This window comes from Pimephales promelas, chromosome 18 (assembly GCF_988280905.1).
Source record: "Pimephales promelas chromosome 18, fPimPro1.hap1.1, whole genome shotgun sequence".
In the NCBI taxonomy this organism is placed as follows: Eukaryota; Metazoa; Chordata; class Actinopteri; order Cypriniformes; family Leuciscidae; genus Pimephales; species Pimephales promelas.
Genome location: NC_142786.1, coordinates 31,023,693 through 31,043,179, shown reverse-complemented (window position 1 = coordinate 31,043,179; position 19,487 = coordinate 31,023,693). Strand labels below are relative to the sequence as shown.

At 36.9% G+C, this 19,487-nt stretch overlaps 1 protein-coding gene across 1 annotated transcript; it reads right to left on the bottom strand.

The window, feature by feature from the left end:
• Positions 1 to 569: 569 nt before the first annotated feature.
• eepd1 (endonuclease/exonuclease/phosphatase family domain containing 1) lies at positions 570 to 19,241 on the bottom strand. The gene is made up of 7 exons (XM_039680913.2): positions 18,260 to 19,241; positions 9,071 to 9,122; positions 5,471 to 5,581; positions 2,306 to 2,440; positions 1,630 to 1,765; positions 1,183 to 1,377; positions 570 to 1,036 (listed from the first exon to the last, which is right to left on the bottom strand). The coding sequence occupies exons 1-7, from the start codon at positions 19,090 to 19,092 to the stop codon at positions 840 to 842; spliced, it is 1,659 nt and encodes a 552-aa protein (XP_039536847.2). The 5' UTR covers positions 19,093 to 19,241; the 3' UTR covers positions 570 to 839.
• Positions 19,242 to 19,487: the final 246 nt, after the last annotated feature.

The window sequence follows — 19,487 nt, the reverse complement described above, 5'->3', positions numbered from 1 at the left end:
AGCGGATGTCTAAAAGCAGATAGACAGAAGTCCGACAGAGGACTTTAATCTTTAGGCAATTTTCAACTTCTACTTTTTTTTTTTTTTTTGCTAAACCGTATGAAGTGAGTCATGATGCGAGTGAATTCCCCACTGTAAAGAGGAAACAGATATGATGACAATCAGTTGGCTACTTATTCTATTAAAAGGAAATTCATTCCGTTTACACAACTCCATTATCCTCCAACAAGATGCAAATACACTGACCAGAAGCGGTTCATTCTCGTGTTACGCAGCATGTTTGAGCTTCCACGAGAACCAATGAGAGGTTTATTCTCTCCTGTTTATGTTCACAGATCAATGTTTATATGTGAATAAAAGCCTAAATTCAATCTTAATTTGATTGTAAACACATGTACAATGTTACACAACTTCTCAGTCACTTTTGAAGAATTTAATGCACTCTTTCTGAATTAAAGTATTCATTTCTATCAAAACATAAATAATTAAAAAACCCAAACTTACCGGTATTATGCCATTCCTAACAGCTCATGTGTTACTGTCCCTAAATCACCACATGAGAGACAAACTCAGGTTGTAAATATTGTTTTATTATTTGCACTTAAAAAGTTTTGGCACACTTTTCATTTCACTTAATTTTATGTACATGTTTAATAAATCTGTGTTTAAATGTCTCTCTCATTTTATTGCGTTCTATATTAAAATCTAATGTTTGTTGCCCTAGAATCTCTACTGTACATTGAACAAACAAAACAAAAGGCAATCACGGTGCGCTTCTCTCATTCTTTCATTGATATTCAAGTCAGTCATTGTGCTAGTCCAGGCGAGAGTGTAAAAGGTCATCGCTCATGTTTGGACATGGTATCTCCTCTCTCCACCACTGCCACGCCGTTGCCACTGCACAGGTGCTCCTTCAGGATGATGTTCACGAAGAACTCTGCCACTATGGGACAATGCTCGGACGCCACCCCACCCCACGACCAGTTATCGGGAATCCATGGATTGGTCAGGCCCTTCCGCACCACCGAGCATTGACCTGAAGGGGGCAGCACAACCACATACACAATACAACACTTCAGTCAAAAGTGTGCTTTTGAAAGTCTCTCATGCTTTCCAAAGTGGCAGAGCCGACTTGTTTAAAGAGTAAATATCATCTAAAACGTTTCATCTTACACCACCCACCTGTGTAGATCTTTTTGAGGGAGCGACTGGCCCAGATGTTGTCCAGACAGTGCGAACCCTGCGGCGTGCGAGTGCTGATGTTCGTAAAGACGGACGGTGCGAGGAGGGCCGAGAGTTTTTCTTTCCTCAGGCACTCCATCTCAGGGCTGTCAGGAGCCGTGCCAAAGTGACCCAGCACCAGTAGTTCTCTCTCACCTACACCAGCAACACCAACAGAGAAATATTGAAGGGGTGTTGGCATCATTTATGTCCTCAAACCTTTTTAATTTCTCTCCTTGCACTAGAACACACAGTCTCAGTCAATACACAGCACAAACATACAACCATAAAGACTACAATTCCACCTGATAGCACCATGGAGCTCGCTGACACGGACACAAAACAGATAAGGAGCTCTTGCAATCGTGACTGCTGCAATGATGGACTAAGTATCGTGTTGAAACAGACCTTTGAGAGTTTCCTGGATACCAGAGCTCAGCCTGTAAGCCTTGAGCTCATCACAAGTGTGTTTTCCTCTCTGTTCAGCCGGCGATGGTGCTGCCGTCAGGTGCAAGTTGATCAGGGTGAGCTCAGACGATCCAATCTGTTTACGGAGAAAATTGGGAGAAATAAATCATTCAAATGATCATTACCTGAGATGCGTTTAGTTCAATCTCGTTTCTGTTTTGAAAAACCTATATTTTATCAAAAATACAGAAAAAAAACTTTAATGTTAAATATAATTTCAATTTAAAATATGTTTTTCAAATTTAATATATTCTAAAACTTCATTTTTTGAATTTTGGCAAATTTGTCATCATCAGTGTCACATGATCCTTCAGATATCACTGTTGCACAAGAAAACAGTTGTGCTTCTTAATATTTTTGTTGAAACAATGATGGATTATTGATGAATATAAAGTTGAAAAAACATTTAGAATAAAATTAATTTAATTTTATTCAAAATGAATAATATTAATTTCCATTATTTATTTTTTTATTCAAAAAATTAATAATATTAATTTCCATTAAAATAAATTATTGACCACAGACGTTTCTATATCTATAGCTACCGTAAACTAACTGCATTAAACAAATTGCTTGGTAACACTAACAGATAAAGCCGTATTCCAGGTTTACTTACATAAAAATGTCCCAGGTATGGCCGAGGATGAGGATGCTTCCCATTACCATTAGTCGCAGAATTTTCCAAGACAGTGGCATCCTTCATTTCAATCCCAGAAGAGCTGTCCCACAGGAAACCAGAGTACTCAGTAACCTGCAGGATTACAGCAAAACCATAATGAGTAACCAAAGTAACATTCATAACCCAACAACCATACTCATTATTAAAGAGGTATTAAAGAGAAAATGCATTTTAATGATGACAACTCAGTCTCAAAATAGTTTTAGCAGCATTTTATTAAATATATCATTGGTCAAGCAAGCATTGATTACACAGACGCACTTTGTGAGCTTGTAAGATATGCTGTTGCTGCATAAATAGACATACATCAATCCTATAGCAGATCTATGCAAGTGGAACTGGGGGAGGTGGAAGGTTAATCTGATACCACAATTTAAATGTTAAGTAAGCAATCAGATTGGCTGCAAGACCAGCAGAGGCCAATCAGCTTGTGACATGCGGTAATGATGTGATGGCTTGCATATTGCATGTAAAGTCCCTATCCCTAGGGTTTCATCATGACTGACTAAATACAACTCTTGCACTTTATTTCAAGTTTTCTGAAGTCATATGATAGCTTTGAGTGAGGAAAAGGCTGAAATGTAAAAGTATGAAAAAGCACAGCCAAGTCATTTTGCTAAATATCTTCTTTTGTATTATTATTATTACTCACAAAAATATTAACAAATTTACAGGTTTGAGGTAAATGGCAGAATTTTGGCGGAGTTTTAGAATTTTCTACAACTAAAACTATTCAAACGTTTTCGTTCATTAAAAAAAAAAGCTAAAATAAAATATTACAAATAAAATATTAACAATAAACTATAGAGTAAAAACGAATAAAAATGACAAAACACTTCAATTACAATGAATACTGAAAAAAAGCCAATTCAAAATATAAATGAATACTATAATAACACTGGTCCATTACCCTTTAGAACAATGGCTGCAGCGTAGGACAAGTGAAGTGTATCTTTGCGACTCCATATTTGCATAGATAAAGAGTGTATGAATTGTGCATGTGAGCTGTGTGTTTAACTAAAGGGCACTGCATCATCATGACTGGAGTGTGTTAGGTTGGTTTAACAGCCTTTGTGCCTGATGTCCAATTTATATGCACAGAGGAAGCACAGCTAAGCGATCAGGGGAAACATCACAACACGTCTCGATTGAAAGTGTCTTCAGGTGTGGCTGGCTTTAATAGAGTTTGTGTTGAACGTGGATGGTGATTGTACTTATTGAGGTGCAAATGAGGACCAGGATTATTATTAGAAAACTCCTAATGTGAAATGTAAAAGACATTTTCTCTCTCTAAAAGCACACTGCATTAATCATATGTCACACTTAGCTCCACTATAGGAAAAAATCTGGTCTAATACATCATACAGCACATAATATTTACAGTAATGCTCCATGATGAAGAGCAGACCTCTGTAAGTCAAGAATGTACATTTCTCCTGTGTTTATATCTGCCACATGTCACCGGTAAGATGTTTCCTGTGTGGGTAAACAGCGCTATCCAGAGAACATCTTGTGTTCGTCCAGACACCTCTAGACATGGCCAAGGTCTTTAACTATTGTGTAAGGCTTTTATTTTGAACAAATTCATCTTCTTGATCCTTACAGTTCATGTTTTCTCTAAAACTGCATTTTATTTGATTTATTCATTGAATCATTTACCTGTTTGAAGGCAAGACCACTGTTTTGCATGCACTAGTCAATTTTAAGATTTCTGTCTTTTTGCCCACCTTGTAATCTTCAGACTAGTATTTTATTACACTATTTCCATCTGTAGATTTTTAATGTTTTTTTTTTCTTATTTGTTGAGCCCAAAATCTCCACTTCAGTAGCACACCAGTTTTGTTCCTATCTACAGTATATTCTGAAAGTTTGTTCATATAACATTTGTCTGATTTATGTAGCGTTATCTCTAAAAACATTGTGATTATGTTTACTGCCTGTTGATGGTATTTTCTGATTTATAGAATGATAAAAAGAGATATCCAAAATCCCCTTTGTAAAAACATAGAACTCTACTATGTCAATAAAACCTGGCTTTATCCATTGTTCAGATTTCTGTTTAGGAAATGTATGCAAATGCATACTCAAATATTTAACCCTCGGATGGTCCTTGGTCACTTCTGACCGAATAATTTTTTGTTTTGAATTACTAAAAATCACAGCTTCTTCGGAAGGTTATGATACTTGGTGATTTTTTGGCAATTGGTATGTGAATACAAAAAAAATTGAGGTCATGATCCGAGCATGCTAAGTGGTCGTAAAAAAAAAAATAGTCACACTCGTGGTCTTCGGTCTTCAGAAATGACCGACCCATAGGAAATGAATGGGAAATTGACAAAAACACAAAAATTCACAATTTATTTATTTATTTTTTTTTTACAATTTTTTAACTAAGAAATAGTTTTTGAGATTGTTTCAATTATATATTCAAATCCACCAAAAAAAAAAAAGTGTTCATAAACAGCTGGGAAATTCACATGCCTCTCCATAGAGAGCTGTACATGCCATCTAGTGGTTACACCATGATTCTACGCTTTTTCTCTATACTGTAACCAGATGGTGCTAATTTTCTTCAAAAAAAAATTTTTTCTAAAGGCCTAGACTTTATATTAATAAAAAATACTGCATTAATAATTAAAAAAAAAATATATATATATATACATATATATATATAGAAAAAAAAATATATTTTCCACTGGAAAAAATAGACCATAAATATTGCATAAATATTAAGAAATTCAATCAAATTGTCTCAAAATACTAAAATTGAAAAGAATAAATATTATTGAACAAAAATAAAAATTGCATTGGTTTACTGGAATGGAAGAAGTTTCATTTTTAGGCCTCCGGTCACTTCTGACCAGGAAGGCACAGGACGTGACTCATAAAGGAAGACCATCAGAGGGTTAAAGGTTAGTTCACCCCAAAAAAAATCAAAACTCTCATTAATTACTCAGTGGACAGCTTTCTGTGATGTAACGGAAGATATTTGCTAGTTGGTAAACATTTTAGACCCCATAGAATTTAACCCTGAACATTTTTAACGTTTGCATACATGTGAATATATATATATATATATGTGCTACAGTGGTCTAAACTTACATTATTGGACTGTCCAGTGGGACAGTCTGAAACGGCACATTTCCACAGGCCTCTGGCACTCTTCCACTTGCGTACGCTGCAGAGAGTGGGCTGATTCAGCTCTGCACAAAACTGACACAAACAAACACAAAGGACAGCTGATTAGCAGTGAAAAATGAAAAAAGTATTACACTTCCTTTTGGGGATGCCCCCTGTAAGCAGGAATTGTTTAGTCTAATGTTGTTTGCTTTTCGAAGAGTTTAGGGTCATCTTTCCTATTAAAACACAGTGCCTTTAATGGAGATACAACTTTCCTCAAAGCATCTGTAAGTTTGCAGATAAACCTCAGAACTTTCTAGCAAATAAAACCTGGCCTTTACCTACTGAAGAGTACAGTACGTGCTCACTGGAGCTGAGAAATCTGATGACTACATGTGTCATTCCCATTACCTCAGTTAGGTCCTATTATTAACCAGGAGCAGCAGGGGAGAGTTTCCTGCAAAGTACCAGGGGACAGAACCAGAAGTTCAACAGAAGCTGTGCGGTCATCAGCTGATCTGTAAAGAGCTCTTGAGGAATGTGGACAGGACAGGGACATTTAATGCAACAAACCTCTCCACCGGCGTCCAACTCAGAACTAAAGCGAGACCACAAGTCAAGTATATTTATATAGCGCTTTCCATCAAAGCAGCTTCACAGTATCAATCAAAACATAATAACAATGTTCGTTTCTTAGTGGAAAAACATAGCTAGCAATATCTGTAGCAAGATGATGATTTTTGTGTCCTAAAACTGGGATACTGGTTTCAACAAAAAAAAAAAAAAAAAAAAATGTCAGCAAAGGAAATTGGGTTAATCTACTACTTTCTGCTCAAAGTTTAAAAAAAATGTAACAAATCAATTAAATTTAAGATAATATCCTGTTTTTTAAAGTCATATTATTAATTAGAAGTGTCAGGATTTCATGAATATCATTTAGGGAATGATGGAGCTCCAGACGTTGCCTAAACAGTGTTGATTTCAGACTAAGCCGGAGTGCAGAAAGACATTCAGAGCAGAGCGCGATGTCATTTCATTCTGAGCCAAAAGTCAAATAAGCATGCCTTCCCATCTCGGTCTGTCCAGTCAGCACTTGCAAAAGCAGCGCGGAGGAAAGAACGGCACTTCGGGTTCACTGCGGCATAACACCAGCAGACGGTAGCGCTGTTAAAATCAGTCATTCACGGCCCGTATGACTCCCAGTTACACAGTAATGACATCAAGAATTAACTCAAGGAGAAGGAACCAACCTAAAGACTGCGTAGACTTGAGTAAGTAAGCTCGTTCATTACCAGACACGTTTATCCAATGGATTCTACAGTACAATCCATATAAACTTGTGGTTGCCAGATTTGTTTTGTTAACTGAAATGATGCTAATATACAAAGACTAAAATCAGTTTTTTAAAAAAAAAAAGAAAGTCACATGATGAATCAAAGTTCAACGTTCATCATAAGTAGCTTTTTCGAGGTAAATATGTGCTCTGTATCATACACATAAATACGAAACACTACAATGGACGCGTAACACTAAAATAAAGCAAATGTAGTGTAACAGAGAATGCGTTTTACATTACGTTTTATTTACTGTAAAATATAAGATGACTTGGTTCTTTTCCACTTCCAAAAACTGTACATTTAACAGTGATTTACTGTAAAAAATACTAGAAATGTCCCATCAGATCTATTAGTTTTTTATTTAGAGTAAGGGAACTTACCATGAACCAATTTTTACCAAATTTGTCTTTTATCATCACAACAATTGAGCGATTAAATTACTGCGCATTTCCATGAAGTTGAACTCAAAGCTAAAGGTCACTGATGTTGACTTCAACCACCCACTCATATTGAAAAAGAATTATTTCAGGTGACGCTGTCATTGATAATCGTTGTCAGTGTGTATGCCGCTCAGTGTTGGGTGTAACTAATTACTAAGCAATTAGTTACTGTAATTTAATTACTTTTCCATTGAAAATGTAAAGTAAGGGATTACTCTTCATTTATCTGTAATTAAATTACAGTTACTTCTGATGTAATTGAGGTAAATACTGTGTCCGATCTCACAGCGATTCGTATGCATTTTATGAGGTGTCTAAATAGTACAACCGCACTCGTACAAATTCGTATGAATTATTGTAAAATATGTATGAAAAAAGTGTGAAATGTCATGAGATCAGAAATAAAACAATAGTGGGTTTAACATCAAAATGTATTGTCTGATGCTAAAAAGTATGTTTTTATAATGTAACTTTCTCCACCGTGGTCAGTTTAAGGATAATTCATGCAGTTTTATAGTATTTATTTGAAAGAATTAAAACAGATTCATGTCCATCCTTGAAATATTCAGCTGGTTGATATGGGATTTTGAAAGTAATTAGTAATTAAAAGTAATTAAATACTTTTTAGAGAGAGTAATTAGTACAGTAATCTAATTACACAGTTGAAGAGGTAATTAGTAACTAGTAATTCATTACTTTTTTAGAGTAACTTACCCAACACTGATGCCGCTTCACATGAATATTTAGCCTGGACCTCAAGGGCGCAATGGTGATCAGGTCATTGCTCACACACTGCTGCTGGGATTGAACCAGCAACCTTCCAATCCAGCGCAGTCTCATCCCAAAACGTCATATAACTGACGTCTTGGGACATCTTGTCACCATACGCCGTTTTAGGGTACCCTTTAACGTCGGTTAGATGACGTTATTGGATCCTAACCCTACCCCAAACCTAAACCTACCCCTAAACCTAACTGACGTTAAAGGTAAAGCGTCAGTTGTATGACGTCCCAGGATTGTCATGTAACTGACGTTTAAGGGTACCCTAAAACGGCGGATGTTGACGTATGGTCAAAAGACTGACGTCTTGGGATGAGACTGTGTTATCCAATCACCAGCCCTGAGCTTCCCATTATGCCACACCAAATAAACATGATGTGTCCAAGAAAGACAAGAAGGAGAGTAAGAACATCAAGTCTGCAGTGAAAGAGGATATGGGAGAAGTATTGGTTGACTTTGCCCTTGTTCTCTCACTGACAAACTGCTGGCCTGCTAACCTACTTTACGAGTCTATTCCCAGCATCAAACACAGCAGAGAAGACCTCAAACATAGCTATTTGAGCTATTTGAGTACATGGTCATGCTTGTCTTTTCGAAAATTTAACAAAAAGACCACATAAATATTGGATGTTAGACCAATATGATTTTCTGTACTTTTTTTGAAAGTGCTTCATGGGAGGGGACAGATCCTGAGATCCATTTTGGTGTGATTTGCTTGTCACAAAAAAATAAATAAAACCATAATGTAGTTTATCCCCAGGAATTCCACAGTTAAACAACTTATTTTTTAAGTAAATGAAAGGATGTGGGCGGATAGCTTCAACAAAATCTTATACGTAATGGATAACGTATATCCAGCCAGTTCATTGAGTCTCGAATCTCCCTGAAAGGGTTTATTTTGCAATAACAACCAGTTAGATGGACATTATCCCGCTTATTACATGGCATAAATGACCTTGGAATGTTGTGATAAAAGGGAGAGGTGTGTGTGTGTGTGTGTGTTGTCTGTTCATTTGTAACACTACCTTGTCTAGAGCCTCCCGATCGGCCAAGTCTTGAACCGCTAGCAGGTTAATGCTGGAGAGAGGGAGAGAAAAACAGGGCATGTGAGACCACTAGTATATCAACATAATTGAATATTTAGTCAAACAAATTAACAATAAGAATAGATTGCATCTACAAACAGATCAATAAAGTCTTCAGCTGCCAGGCTTCAGCATAAATTATATATCTTGCAAACACAAGAACAAACTCAAGGTGACGGCAGTGGAGGTAATGACACAGCTTTTCCACTGCAGAGTTGATGTTTGCGGCCCTAATAACCACTGAGCCGTTTGTTTTCGGAGGAAATTCTCAAAATTGACATGAACTAGAAGAGTTTAGAGGCCAACTATAAACACAAATCAATGATACTGTAATGTACTGTACTGTCAGGAGGCACAGAGCACTCCTGCAGGCTTTCCCAGAGTTCACTGCATTCACTATCAAATGCAAGTGCAACATTTATCCTAAAGCTGAAGGGTTTCATTTTTTTCGATGTTAAAACACTGCTCCAATCGCAACGTATGCAGTCAAGGTCTGTGGTTATCTAAATAAGGTCTGTGGTTATCACAAGTTAAAAATATATAACGTTTTATTTAGGGCTGTGCAAAAGTTAATTGCGATTAATCGCATCCAAAATAAAAGTCTGTGTTTACATAATATATTTGTGTGTGCTGTATATAATTATGTTGTATATATAAATACACACACATGCATGTATATATTTAAGAAAATGTGTTATTCATATATCAAATATTTATATTTTTATAATATAGATTATGTATTTATAAATATATACAGAATTTAAGCGCAAATAATTCTTAAATATATACATGCATGCATAGGTATTTATATATACAAAATAATTATCTGCAGCACACACAAATATATTATGTAAACACAGACTTTTATTTTGGATTTTATTTTGCACAGCCCTAGTTTTATTTAATGGCATGAAATACATCAGTAATCCCGCCTTGTGATTTTTTTTTTAATCTAAAACCTTATTCAGTTATACACAAATATGGATGTGTACATTCAAGCAATTCATACTTTAAGTGAGCTTAAACATATCGCTCTTTTACAGCAGATTTAGTTCAAACACAACTGACAGTTGTGACCTAAATGATTTTCATTTACAAATAGTATCAGTAACTTACTTTTCATGGAGACTCACTCAGTCTCAACACACAATTGAATCAAGTGAAAAGAGAAACAGAAAAAATGAAGCAATACGGCAAGAGAGAGTCCATCTATTTTTTCCAGTCAATGCTGGAGCTAATAACTCAGATCCTGTTTTGAGAACAAACAGTTTGACAGACAACACCCAGTTCCCTCATAGGTGAGCACACGGTGTGTGTTTCTGTGTGTTTTGCTATCCCGGTGGGGATTTAATGCACACAGACTCGAAGTTTTCTGTGATGGGTAGGTTTAGTGTTAGTTTAAGTGTCAATGGAGAGTCCCTACAAAGATAGCAAATCAGACATGTGTGTGTGTGTGTGTTTGTTCATTTGATATTTATGCGTGTTTGAAAAAACTATGATCTTTTCAAACCTTGACCAGTTATCAAAACTCAGATCAATAAACTTAAACTTTGATAACAAAGCAGCTGCTCACTCATAAAATAATAATAATAAAATCTCACAAATCTCAAAAACATTGATGGACATTAAGCAGTAAAATGATTATATAACAACATTTTTAATGATCATGAATGATCATGTGTACAAGGCATAAACTTTTTTTTTACGGTCTATATGACTCTGATTGCGGAAGGAGTGAACGCCTACAGTATGAATTTAAAAAAAAGTTTGAAAGCATTGTTTCTCATTTCACAAATTCACATGCAAAGAAGGTGTTTACATAGAAGCAAAACTCATTCGATTCGAAAGGTCTGAGAGTGGGTGGCTCATGGTCATGTAAAACTACTCGGATTCTTATTTAAATTAAAATGAAAAGAATGTTCTATTGTAGAATCAATGATGCAGTCACAGTTCTGAGCGGTGCTATTATTGCTAAAAAAAAATAAAAAAAAATAAAATGTAATTTAATTAAATATTTATAAACTTAAAAACAAATACTTCAAAATCAGAACTGTTGCTTTTGGTGAATAACATTTAATTTCTTAAAAAGTTGAAGTGCTAAAACTGTCAAAAGAAAAATTTATAAATGAATGAAAAAACAAAAAATAATTACAAATTATTAAAAATAAAATAAAAAAAAATACTAAAATGTAACAAACTTATTTTTTTAAATGCATATATTTACCCTAAAACAGTATTCTGGACAAATGTGGGCAAAAAAGATTTGATTTATTTTTTTAAAATACTTCCCTTGATCTGAGCAGTACAAGATTTGGCTACTTTTCCTAAGTTTGCCTCCTGAACACACCATTTTTTGATTCAATTCTGCCGGTGAAAAAAAAATTTTTTTTGATTCAAAAAGTCGGTGAAAAAAAAAACATCCTTAATCTTGTATTTGGGTCAAAAATGAGCACCCATAGAAATTAATGGCAAAAACTGTAATTTAGAGCATTCTAAAATAAGCCAAAATAAGACTCCAGGTGACAGCAAAGTCACTTCATCTTTAGGTTTTAGCTCTAAGAACTTATTGGAATGATATTTTAATGTAGTTAAAAAATAAAACATAATTTACATAGAAAATATGGGACTTTTTCAAGAAAATAAATTCAAAAATACCCCCAAAATAAAAAACAAGCACCATAAATGGATAGACAAAACTTTATCGAAGACAGTGATATAACATTAATAATAAATAAAAATTAGGATCACACCAGAGTCCTCTGTGCCCACATTTGACCACAATTACAGGATTAAGGGCTAGTACTAAATGAAACTGGTTCTGAGCTTGTCTTGTTTTCTTGACTCTTTATTTACATATATTACCAAATTAGCATATTTTCACATGAGCAAACATCACTGTTCCTCAAATCTTTGCATGTTATAGACCGGGTCAAAGGTTACCCATGGTTGTGCAGCAGCCTGGCCCCAATCAAACAGTACGATGCAGTATGTAAAGCTGTACAACATAAAACCTCAGAAAACTTTGGAAAACCAAGAGACAGAACACTAGTCGTTTTCAGCGGCGATCTACTTGTGTTGTATAATCTGTCAGATAAACCCACCAATCAGTCAGTAATCACTTTATTTTTTGCTGAGGCTCTAAAGTGATCAGTCACAGTATCTCTGCGTCAGGTGATTGACTCAAAAACCTGTATGGGAAAGACGGCAGATTCCAGATCGTTTTTTTCCAAGGGTTCCCATACCAGTCGAGCAACTGCCATTGAGAAAAAATGGTAATGTAATGTTAATGGATAGCTTTCAGTTTCTCCAGGTATTATAGACCATTCTCAAGTATAACCGAAGCTGCAAATAAACTGATCAGTGCTAATACAACAGTAGTGACAGAGAGTTCAATCAATAAGAGCACGACTCAGACAAGGTTCAACTCTGTCAAAATGTAACTGGTGACTCTGCAGTTCCTAACGTGTTTGGCAGTTCATTACAGTAAAGCAAAAGGATGGAAAAAGTCCCATAGACACACACACACACACACCAACAAATCGTTCTACACATCCTGTCACATTGTGTCACTTCTAGAACTTGTTTTTATAATAATGCTGCTAAGCCGTTTTGTGTCAGCAGAAATGGAAAGCGGTTTCCAGAGAATTGTACATGATGACTGATCCGGTGTGTGAGACCCAGAGGTCAGTCTTGCAAACAAATCAACAACAACTGCTTCTTTCACACACTCAAACTCTCCACAAACCCAAACACCTTGTTTTTGTTGCAAGGGAAGAAACCTTTCGAAACCCAATTTATTTTGCAATAAAAATGAAAGCTCTTGCGAAACATTTCACAAACCAGCTACCACGTCCCTCTTTTACTTGCAATCAATTTAAAATCATTTAGTAGCCGCACATGAAGCCACCTCTCAAACAGCTTACAAGTACCAAATTGAGTTCTTTTTCGCAGATTGTTGCCCTAAATCACATACTCAGAAAATGGTGTCAAAATTCACATAAAAACAGGAGTAATTCACTTTTAAAAAAAAACTTTTGCTGATAATTTACTCACCCCCATGTCATCCAAGATGTCCATGTCTTTCTTTCTTCAGTCGTTTTTGATGAAAACATTCCAGCATTTTCTCCATATAATGGACTTCAATGGGGTCCAAACGGTTCAAGGTCCAAATGAGAGTTTCAGTGCAGCTTCAAAGAGCTTTAAATGATTCCAGATGAGTAATAAGGGTCTTATCAAGCGAAACGAACGCTCATTTAATAAATAAATATCAAAGTTCAGGTTTTATAAGATCAAATGCTCGCCTGTGATGAGCGTTCATGACTCTCCTGTTTCAAACTCGTTCATCAAAATGAACAAATCTTTTCCAGAGTCAACTCGTTCATTTTGTTCGTTGAATGAACCAAATGACACGGAAAAAGATTTGTTCATTTTGATGAACCGGTTTAAACAGGAGAGTCACGAACGTGCATCACCGAACAGAGCAAGGCGACCATTTGAGCTTATAAAACTTTTTTGTTTTTTTAAATGAGCGATCGTTTCGCTTGATAAGACCCTTATTCATCGTCTGAAATCGTTTAAAGCCATTTGAACAGTTTGCAGTTTGCACTGAAACTCTCATTTGGACCTTGAACCGTTTGGTTCCCATTGAAGTCCATTATATGGACAAAAATCCTGGAATGTTTTCATCAAAAACGACTGAAGAAAGAAAGACATGGACATCTTGGATGACATGGGGGTGAGTAAATTATCAGCAAAAGTTTCTTTTAAAGGGAAATGAGGAGCTTTTGCACAGGCAAGCACCACTCTTTTCTTCCAATAAATATAATTTCAGTCTGATATTCCAGTCAAACCAAAATTACACATTCAGGACATGATTTTAGAGATGTGAAACTGTCTTTTTGTAGATAGGTCATCATAATGTAGTACAGCACCATGGAGACTAAACATGTGACGTGTGCCACACTCACAAAGTTGACAGATTAGTCAGATGAGTCGGATTGTGTGGCTTGGTGAGGTTACTACAGGCCGTCTCTGCGTACACTTCTGCATGAACTATAGTAACCTCTGATCAAGCAGTCTGATGGCTACCTCCACCCTGTGTGTTTAAGATACGAGATTTGTAACAGCATTTAAAGCGCTGTGGGTTTTAATGTGTCCTTTTACCCTGATAACGGATCACACGTCTTTCAGGTCGCATTTTATTAACAAAACTTAGTTGTGTCACACAGCAGTCGTGAGCACACTGGCGGCTGACTCAGTTGTGATGACTGGAGACGGGGGTCATTGGGTGACCTGCAGTGACTCCTAGATAGGGATGTTTGTCTGAGATGTTTACACAGAACTTAAAGTATTAAGCTTTGGTGCCAGTTGGCTATGAACATGAATGATATTGCAAATCATGCAGCTTGTTGAGAAGAGTTGGGCCACTACTTTTCTACACGATGTGATTTTTATTTTTATTTTTATTTTAAAATGCAATTTATTTCTGCTGGTGGCAAAGCAAAATTTTCATTAGCCAATTCTTCAGGCTTCTTCAGTCAAACATAACCATTCTAAAATGTAGATTTCTGCTCAAGAAACATATCTGGGTAAGCAATATTTCAAAAACACAGTTGTTGATATCTGAAATCAAACCAAACACACCCATCTCCTCATCCGCCTCAAGAATAGTGGTGGAAATCTCGAACCCCCGAAATTGTGGAGAACATTCGACCATTTTATGTAATATTTTCGGTAGAGCCAGACCGTTATATCGGCCGATATTAGGCATTTTCCAAAATATCGGTATCGGCAGTTATAATGGCCGATAAATGAATATTTCAAAAATAAAATAAAAACGGACGAAACACGCTTCAATCATCTCTCCTTGGCCTGTTATATTGAAAATGTATGTTTTAAAATTTGCAGAATGATGTTATCTATTGCTAAGTTATGGCTCATCATAGACTAGCTAACCACAAAGCTAGCTAATGCCACTATCATCAGTGGAAGACCGCTAACGTTAACATTAATGAGCTTGGAAACCACAATGAACTTTTTCTGCCTAAATAAAGTAATGATTACTGTATTTATAACTCGCATATCTCTAGTTACAGTCCCTGCATTGTAAAATTTAAGTTATACTTGCGCGATACTGAACATTTAAACGTATGTATCTTGTGCAGAAAAGTTAGCTTTTCTTTTACACGTGTGTGAAATCCAACAGTATATAAAACATATATATATATATATATATATATATATATATCAGCCGATATATCGGAATATCGGATTTTAAAACCTAAAAATATTTGTATCGTATCAGCCTTCAAAATCCTTTATCGGTCGGGCTTTAATTTTCGGGAATGGCGATGGCAAGAAAACTCATGACATCCCTTATGACCTTCACTTATCCGTTCAAAAGGCCTTCCCTAAATCCAACCAGACAGTAAAGTGAGCTTTCATGGTTATCTATTTTAGTCAATAGGTCAAAGCACCAGAGAGGTCGATTATCAAGTTTCTCATGGGATTTCATACACTAATAGAACATACCGACACGTTTGCTGTAAATCATTACTATTGGTATCAATATTTATTTCAAATTCATGTTTAATCTCATGTTCTATCACTAGAGACCTGGATTTTAGACAGCACAAAAGTGGATACCCAAGTATCCTGTAGTTTAGCAACGCTTGATTTAGTGATTTGAGAAAGTAGTCATTTCCTATTCAAGGTTAGTTTGGATCCAACTGAATTTTTTATACAGTTTTATTGACATTACAACCCATCTTTTATAGTTCTCAAAAGATGAAATTTGTAAGTTTATTCCGGGAACACCAATCAACAACAGTGATAAACCAACCTTGAGAGATTCTTGCAAGCTGGCGAGTTTTTAAATACAGCAATATGCTGGTGCATCAAAAAAAAAAAAAAATTATAACAGCAATAAGTGAAGTATCTGCATATGACCTTGTGTGGTAGAATCAGGTTCTTCCCTTCTTTGCCCTGCGTTTAAGGCTCAAATACCTCATCATCACACTGTTATTTTTAAAATTATTTAACAATTGTATTTATTAATAGTTTGAACGAGGTTTTATTCTTATATTTTCATTTGTTGTTTTATCGGTAATATGTACTTCAGTCATTTTTATTAGTTTTTACGTAGTTTTTTATTTCTATTTGGCTTTAATTTATTTGTATTAAATTCTTTCAATTGCTTTATTTAGGTTTTTATTTAAAATTTGTATTTTATTTCAATTACCGAAAACATTTTAAAGGGGTTTTGACATGACAAATCAAATCCTTGTTAAAAAAACCTTCATCTTTTGAAATGAGCTATTACCATACCATTAAAACATCCAGCAAGTTTCATAGCTTAAAACGTCCTTGCTATAAACAAAGCGTTTATTTAATCAAACTCCAAAAACAGCTCGTTTGGATATTGTGATTTGTGACGTCACAAAGGCAAATACATTTGCATATGCACGACAATAGTTTTATCGTTGCACTGGAGTTGAGTCACCTAACGGCCGACACTCGTTGCGTCTCATCAAAAGCAAATATAACCCATTACAATTACTGATGCCGTCTACACTGGATGGATACAGTATACAGATGCCTGTGCTTGAAAAGCGTAAAATGAAACGTTTGCTGTTTAAACAGCTTGTTTGCTCATTTCTGTAGAGATCTCAGAAGGATACTAGCATCAGGAGTGAGTGGATGGTTTATTTTCAATGCCATCCTGGATCGGGACGGAAAGCATGTGTATGTTCTGAGAATTTTTCCTGCAAATTGTTTTGTAAACGAGGCACAGAGTAATGGAGAGTTTGCAAAGTACTTTTGCTGACAGATGAAGCAGTCCGCTGTAGAGGATCTGACAGCAGCTGTCACAAACGGTCAGTAAACGATTGCATAATGCTATGTCTGTAAATTATGCTTTTATAGGGATCATTTTTTTAAAACTCAAGTAGAATTAGTGAGTGGATTAACCAATCATAACAGTGGCCATTTAATGACTTGAGGTTAAAAGAAGACACCGTATTTAAAGTCCCCTCCCTCAAGGAACTTATTCAAATAGAATGTCGTGACCCCTTTAATAGTTTTAGTTAATGATATCAAAAAAATAACTGATAGTTGTTTATGTAATCAAGAAGCACATACGTTTTGCTAGTGCTACCATTGCCATCTACATGAGCTACTCAAATTTAGATTTTTTTTTTTGTTTAAAAAGAAAATGAACAAACATTAACAATCAGAACTAATTATTTAAATGTATTAATGAAACAATGCAAAATCTAAATCTTTCAAAATGCATTTTGAGCCTCTTGGTTGAGAATCACTGCTGTATAGGACGGTTGCATTATGCATTGCTGTAATAGCGTACAGCTTTCAGCACTGATGTAATTCATAACACTAACAGTATACTCCCTGCCAATACTACTACTATTTCAAACCTCTTCAACACACACACACACTAAAGATTATATAACAACCCTCCCAGAGTCATGACAAGAATGAGGGCATGTTCCTCAGCAACACCCTGAGTGAATTAGCCTGCCCTACAGTATGTGTGTGTGCATGCCATGGACCATAAAACAACCAACAGTACAACATTTATCAGGAATTGATAAAACATGGGCTGTGCTGAAGCCAGCTGGACTGCCTATATCCACTTCACTACAGCAATTTCTAATCGGGAAATCCCTAGTTAAAAGTTTTAGACTATTCACCTGTACAGGTCCAAATGTCCAAATACCTTTACAAAGAACTACTGTGATGCTACCGGGGAGTGGTGATGGTATCAGATAATAATACCACGGTCCTTTAATGTGTAACTGTACTAAATGATTACCATACTCTATCAATTTGTTTGCATGGTATTCAATGGTCCTTCAAAAAAAAAAAAAAAAAACATGTTCAAAACACACTGTGCATGTCCGAAACCAAGAGTGTACTCCAAGGTAGGCCTATTTGGATGGTAGCCTACACATCTAAAAACACGGCATTAGCAGGGAACATGCCCACAAGGTATTGTCAAAATATGCTTAAACGATGGTACACAAATATTGTAGGCTACTTCAAAGAATACTAGGGTAATGTCAAAAATTATGGTATTACTTGTCTAAAAAAAAAAAAAAGGTATTTACTCACTCATTTTCTAGTAGGGTCATACAGACGACCTCTTTGACCCCAGGGTTGTTGGCCTTCTCACTGGAGCATCGCTGCAGGTTCCAGGTGGCCACTCGCACCACGGGCTTTCCATCGCGCGTGCCCGCTGGAGGCTCCACGCAGGGCCGGACAGATGTGACGAGCGGCGGTCCTCCGAGCGGAACGTCCACCTCATCGCTGCGAACACTGAAGGACGTGGGGCTCGGGTGCGTGAACCCTCCGTTCGTGTTCGTGGAAGGAGTCCTGGACCGCTCCACGAACACCTGGAAACGGATCCGGTCCAGCAAGGATGAATTTATGTTGGCCACTTTGACCAGGTCTTCGATGCTTCTGAACGGGCCGTGCACGGAACGGAACTCTACGACGTTCTTGGCGATTTTCTCGGTGATGCCGCGGACGCTCATGAGCTGCGGCGGCGTGGCCGTGTTTATGTTCACGCCGGTGCACGGCAGGTGCTCGTGCTCTTTGCGCAGAGATGAAGGAGAGTGATTCGACGAGCTGCTCTTGCTCGACACGCAGATCTCCAGTTTGATCGCCTCTAGTTTAGTCGCACCGACTCCACTGACTAACGCCAGGTCTTCTACTTTCTTGAACCCGCCGATGCATTCCCGGTACTCCACGATGTTCTGAGCCACCCCGCGATTCACGCCCGGCAGAGTCATGAGCTCCTCCTCGGTCGCGGTGTTGATGTTCAGGCGCTCCTGGTTCACTAGTATGTGGCTGAAGTTGCATGCCGCGCTGAACTTGCGTTTGCCCTGGCAGAAATCCGTGGGGTCCTTGGGAATGGACCGGTGGCATCCGAGATTCCCACCCATGTATCTCGGTGATTCAGTTCGGGAACTGTGAATGAAACCCGTCCGGGTGGCACATATAGCCTACTAAATTTGATTTTTAAAGCTATAATCTCTTTAACGACTTCTTGTTAAACATACACGAACAGATCTCGCTGTAATCTCTCTTATCTCTGTCAGTACTTGCAGAATTCCCCGTGTTTCCTCAGTCTCGGAGCAGAAGGAGAAACAGCGTCCATGTCAACGCGCATCCAGGCAGACTGAACTGAACTGAAGTGAACCCTAGCGCGGCGGTTTCTATGCCGTGCTGTTCGATTCGCTCTTTTGAACCTGAACCGATTCTTTTTAATGATTCGATCGAATCATGTTAAGAAGGATTCGTGAATCACTGAACTCTAAACGCCAGTGAAGTGGACACG